Source organism: Trichomycterus rosablanca, chromosome 20 (genome assembly GCF_030014385.1).
Source record: "Trichomycterus rosablanca isolate fTriRos1 chromosome 20, fTriRos1.hap1, whole genome shotgun sequence".
NCBI classification, from domain to species: domain Eukaryota; kingdom Metazoa; phylum Chordata; class Actinopteri; order Siluriformes; family Trichomycteridae; genus Trichomycterus; species Trichomycterus rosablanca.
In genome coordinates this window covers 9,022,239-9,026,799 of record NC_086007.1, presented here as the reverse complement: position 1 = coordinate 9,026,799, position 4,561 = coordinate 9,022,239, and the positions used below count along the sequence as shown (strand labels likewise).

The following is a 4,561-nucleotide window of genomic DNA, read 5'->3' as shown; positions in this document are numbered from 1 at the left end:
GGTGATAGATCGTGTAGTGTGAAACCCCCTATCGCCGATCAGTCATGTAGTGTGAAAGCCACACCGACTTGAAAGACTCCCGATCGCAAGAGATCCAGTTGTGTAGTGCAGGGGTCTTCAACCTGTGGGGCGCACCCGAGTACTTGCCCGAGGGGGCGCGAGCGGCTGTCCGGGGGCGGCGTGGCACTACGAGATTATTATTATGAACCGGTGGCACACGAGACTGGCGGAGGACGCGGCAGGCATCCGCGATTGAGCCGTGGTCCACTAAGGGGAGGGGTGCGTGGCGAAAGCCATGCTTGGCATCCGTGCTCGAGCCGTGCCTTATCCAGGGGTGGGGGGTGTGGCGGAAGCAGCGCTTGGTACACGTGACCGAGTGCTGTTCCACCAAGGGGAGGGGGGGCGTGGTGTGAGGGGGGGGGGGGGGGGGGGGGGGGGGGGGCGCAAGTCGTGCTCGGCACACGAAGAAGGGCGCATGCCTAAAAAGGTTGAAAACCCCTGGTGTAGTGTGACCTGACGACTTGGAAACTCATGTAGTGTGAACTTGGCATAAGGTGAAGATGAACCTGCACAATATAGATTGTGTTTCATAAAAAGAAACACAAAGTACATAATGGATTTTAATTTTTAATTTGCAATTAAAATTAAACAAATTAATAAATAATTTATATGGCTTGTTAACATAAATAAATACAGCTTCTGGGACTGCCCACCAAAAACATAAATAAATAAAAAAATCTACAGTAAATACTACTTGTTTAGATAATAAACATTTAAAATAGTATCAGCATGACAGGTAGTGTAGGTGCTGCCATGTGGTCAGGGGACCTAGGTTTAATCTCTTCAGGTTCAATCAGCTTTGGGCTATCAACCAACAGATTGGCAGTTCAAATCTTTATATATATATATATATACAGGGGTTGGACAAAATAACTGAAACACCTGGTTTTAGACCACAATAATTTATTAGTATGGTGTAGGGCCTCCTTTTGCAGCCAATACAGCGTCAATTCGTCTTGGAAATGACATATACAAGTCCTGCACAGTGGTCAGAGGGATTTTAAGCCATTCTTCTTGCAGGATAGTGGCCAGGTCCCTACGTGATGCTGGTGGAGGAAAACGTTTTCTGACTCGCTTCTCCAAAACACCCCAAAGTGGCTCAATAATATTTAGATCTGGTGACACTGCAGGCCATGGGAGATGTTCAACTTCACTTTCATGTTCATCAAACCAATCTTTCACCAGTCTTGCTGTGTGTATTGGTGCATTGTCATCCTGATACACGGCACCGCCATTGGATGCACATGGTCCTCCAGAATGGTTCGGTAGTCCTTGGCAGTGACGCGCCCATCTAGCACAAGTATTGGGCCAAGGGAATGCCATGATATGGCAGCCCAAACCATCACTGATCCACCCCCATGCTTCACTCTGGGCATGCAACAGTCTGGGTGGTACGCTTCTTTGGGGCTTCTCCACACCGTAACTCTCCCGGATGTGGGGAAAACAGTAAAGGTGGACTCATCAGAGAACAATACATGTTTCACATTGTCCACAGCCCAAGATTTGCGCTCCTTGCACCATTGAAACCGACGTTTGGCATTGGCACGAGTGACCAAAGGTTTGGCTATAGCAGCCCGGCCGTGTATATTGACCCTGTGGAGCTCCCGACGGACAGTTCTGGTGGAAACAGGAGAGTTGAGGTGCACATTTAATTCTGCCGTGATTTGGGCAGCCGTGGTTTTATGTTTTTTGGATACAATCCGGGTTAGCATCCGAACATCCCTTTCAGACAGCTTCCTCTTGCGTCCACAGTTAATCCTGTTGGATGTGGTTTGTCCTTCTTGGTGGTATGCTGACATTACCCTGGATACCGTGGCTCTTGATACATCACAAAGACTTGCTGTCTTGGTCACAGATGCGCCAGCAAGACGTGCACCAACAATTTGTCCTCTTTTGAACTCTGGTATGTCACCCATAATGTTGTGTGCATTGCAATATTTTGAGCAAAACTGTGCTCTTACCCTGCTAATTGAACCTTCACACTCTGCTCTTACTGGTGCAATGTGCAATTAATGAAGATTGGCCACCAGACTGGTCCAATTTAGCCATGAAACCTCCCACACTAAAATGACAGGTGTTTCAGTTATTTTGTCCAACCCCTGTATATATATATATATATATATATGACAAAGTATATCTTCATCTGCTCATTGTTTGTGAGTATCTTTGGGTACTCTAAATCTTCCATATACATGGACGTGGACGGGGTACATTAAATAGCCTGTATGTTAATGAGTGATTCTTTTAACTGACCAGTCTTCTTAATTGCTCCGGGACCCACCGCAACCTGACCAGCACCGAGCTGTTGGTGAAACTGAAAGTAAGGACTGGCCTTGGTGAAGTGCACGTAATCTGTGCGGGCTCTTTAAAAGTGGGCGTGGTCTGAACTCAACTCCATCCAATTCTAGCAAGTAGGACTGAGAGTGCACGAGTGAATGAGACGCAATTAAGAATTACTTGTTAAATTCTTGTTGTCACATAATTAAATATATATGATGAAAAACTAACTGAATAATAATGTAATAACAATGAAACTGTAGCACTGTTAGCACGGATGGCTCAAACGTGTAGCCGTGTGTATGAGGCTGTGAGTGTCATGATTCTATAAATACACGCTCCCCATACTGGCGCACTACATAGGGTATAAAGTAACAGCTTTCATAGCCTACCTAGGTACACTATGTTATTAGTAGTGAGCGGTTTGGAACGCAACCTTAAAGTAACAGTCCTCATAGAATACTCAGTGTAATGTTGCTGGGTATCATACAAATGTCAGTGACAGAACGGTTCTGTGTTTCATAATAAATGATATACGTGATGTTTGTATACTCAGTGTAGTGTTGCTGGATATTATACAAACGTCAGTGTCAGAATGATTCTGTGTTCAGTAATAAATGACAGACATTATGTTTGTATACTCAGTGTAATGTTGCTGAATATCACACAGATGTCAGTGACAGAACGATTCAGTGTTTAGCAATAACTGACAGACATGTTTGTTAGGATAACTGTCGTGACAGGAGGAAGTCACAGAGGTCAACACACAAGCTGCTGTCAATTCCAGCGCCATAATGAAGCGCCAGAGCAATGCGAACGACATTTAAAAGTGCAGTTTACCTCCTTTTAAAGTCCTGTTCATACGGTTTGAGATAAGAGTCCGCCTGTAAGAGTGAGCTGAGCTCAGGAACTGAAACAGTATCCACTGCATCTGCCATGTTCGTTTCATGAAAGAGCAACCGAGCACTGAGTGATTCAGAAGCGCGCGACTCAAACCAGCGCTCTGCTTTCAGCGAGGGAGGAGGAGAGATGTTACCCAATCACTGGAGAGAACGATGGGTCACGTGATGAACTCCAGCCAGTGGCTGATCCATAGTTTCATATATAAGGAATCGGAATCGATTGAACGACACTGATTCTTTTCTGTGAGAGACTGATGGAAACACTAACTCTTATGAATTTTAGTTATTCCAAAAATATACTCGGTTTATAAAAGACATACAGCAAATTCACTCATTAATGTTGGTGTAAATGGTTCTACATTGTGATTTAACTGTAGCTTGTGCTCATAATTCCACTTTACTGGTTATAATAGACTATACTATGACGGCGTATTAGGGCTACTGTAAAAAATATACATTATATATTTAAGTTTCAATTTCGAGAATAAAGTCAAAACATTATGCCCAAAGAGTGTGCAGCTGTCATAGGCCTGTCAGTTCAGAGAAGCATGGGTCTCAGTACCTGGATGGGCACGCAAGCGCGAGAGCAGCATCCAGTGTGCGTTACTGTGGTAATCCAATAACCGCCATTTATTTTGGATCATTGTTTGTATTGTACGCTTCCATCCACATGACATGACGACTAAACCCATCAATGCAACCATTTATAGCGATGCCTTGCGGCTTTAGTTTGTTGTACGAGTCCATATGCCATAAGGCGTTGGGGCCTCGGTTAAAGTACTGGCAACGACGCAGACGCCGAGCGCACCGGGGTTGCATTCCCTCGGGATCGATAATTTTGATCATCATTGTCATTGTTTTCTGTGAAACTACTAACCATGAAGATAACCATCGATAGCCTTGTAGACTGCCACTACCTTCAAGTTCCGCTTCAACAAAACAGACGATTTCCTCAAAGTCTGTTTGGTTCTTTCTTCTAAATAAACACAGTTTATTGCAAAGCTGTTTTAGTGTACTTAAGCTAATAACAAACCGGTGCTGATGTGCCAGGAGATTGAGGATTTCTGTATTTGTGAAACCGATATGAAAGTATAACTTTACAAAATCATGAACATCCCTTATTTTAACATGAGGAGGTTGCTATGGCCATAATATTTAGACTTTATTTTTAAAATCATTTCGACTTTATTCTCGAAATTATTTCGACTTTTTATTCTCAAAATTGAAACTTATATGACTTTATTCTCGAAATCGAAACTACATACTATACAGTGGGCACCAAAAGCCAGAGATCACTAGTAAAAATGTGTCTATTTTACTTG

The 4,561-nt window shown here is 43.6% G+C and overlaps 1 protein-coding gene across 3 annotated transcripts in view; it reads right to left on the bottom strand.

Moving 5' to 3' along the window:
• The window catches only part of gbe1b (glucan (1,4-alpha-), branching enzyme 1b), a 150,883-nt gene extending 147,591 nt beyond the window's left edge, over positions 1–3,292 (bottom strand). For all 3 annotated transcript variants that reach the window (XM_063016416.1, XM_063016417.1, XM_063016415.1), the window contains exon 1: positions 3,178–3,292. In XM_063016416.1, the coding sequence (XP_062872486.1) occupies positions 3,178–3,275 (98 nt within the window). In that variant the 5' untranslated portion in view covers positions 3,276–3,292. The remainder of the gene's footprint in view (positions 1–3,177) is intronic.
• Positions 3,293–4,561: the final 1,269 nt, after the last annotated feature.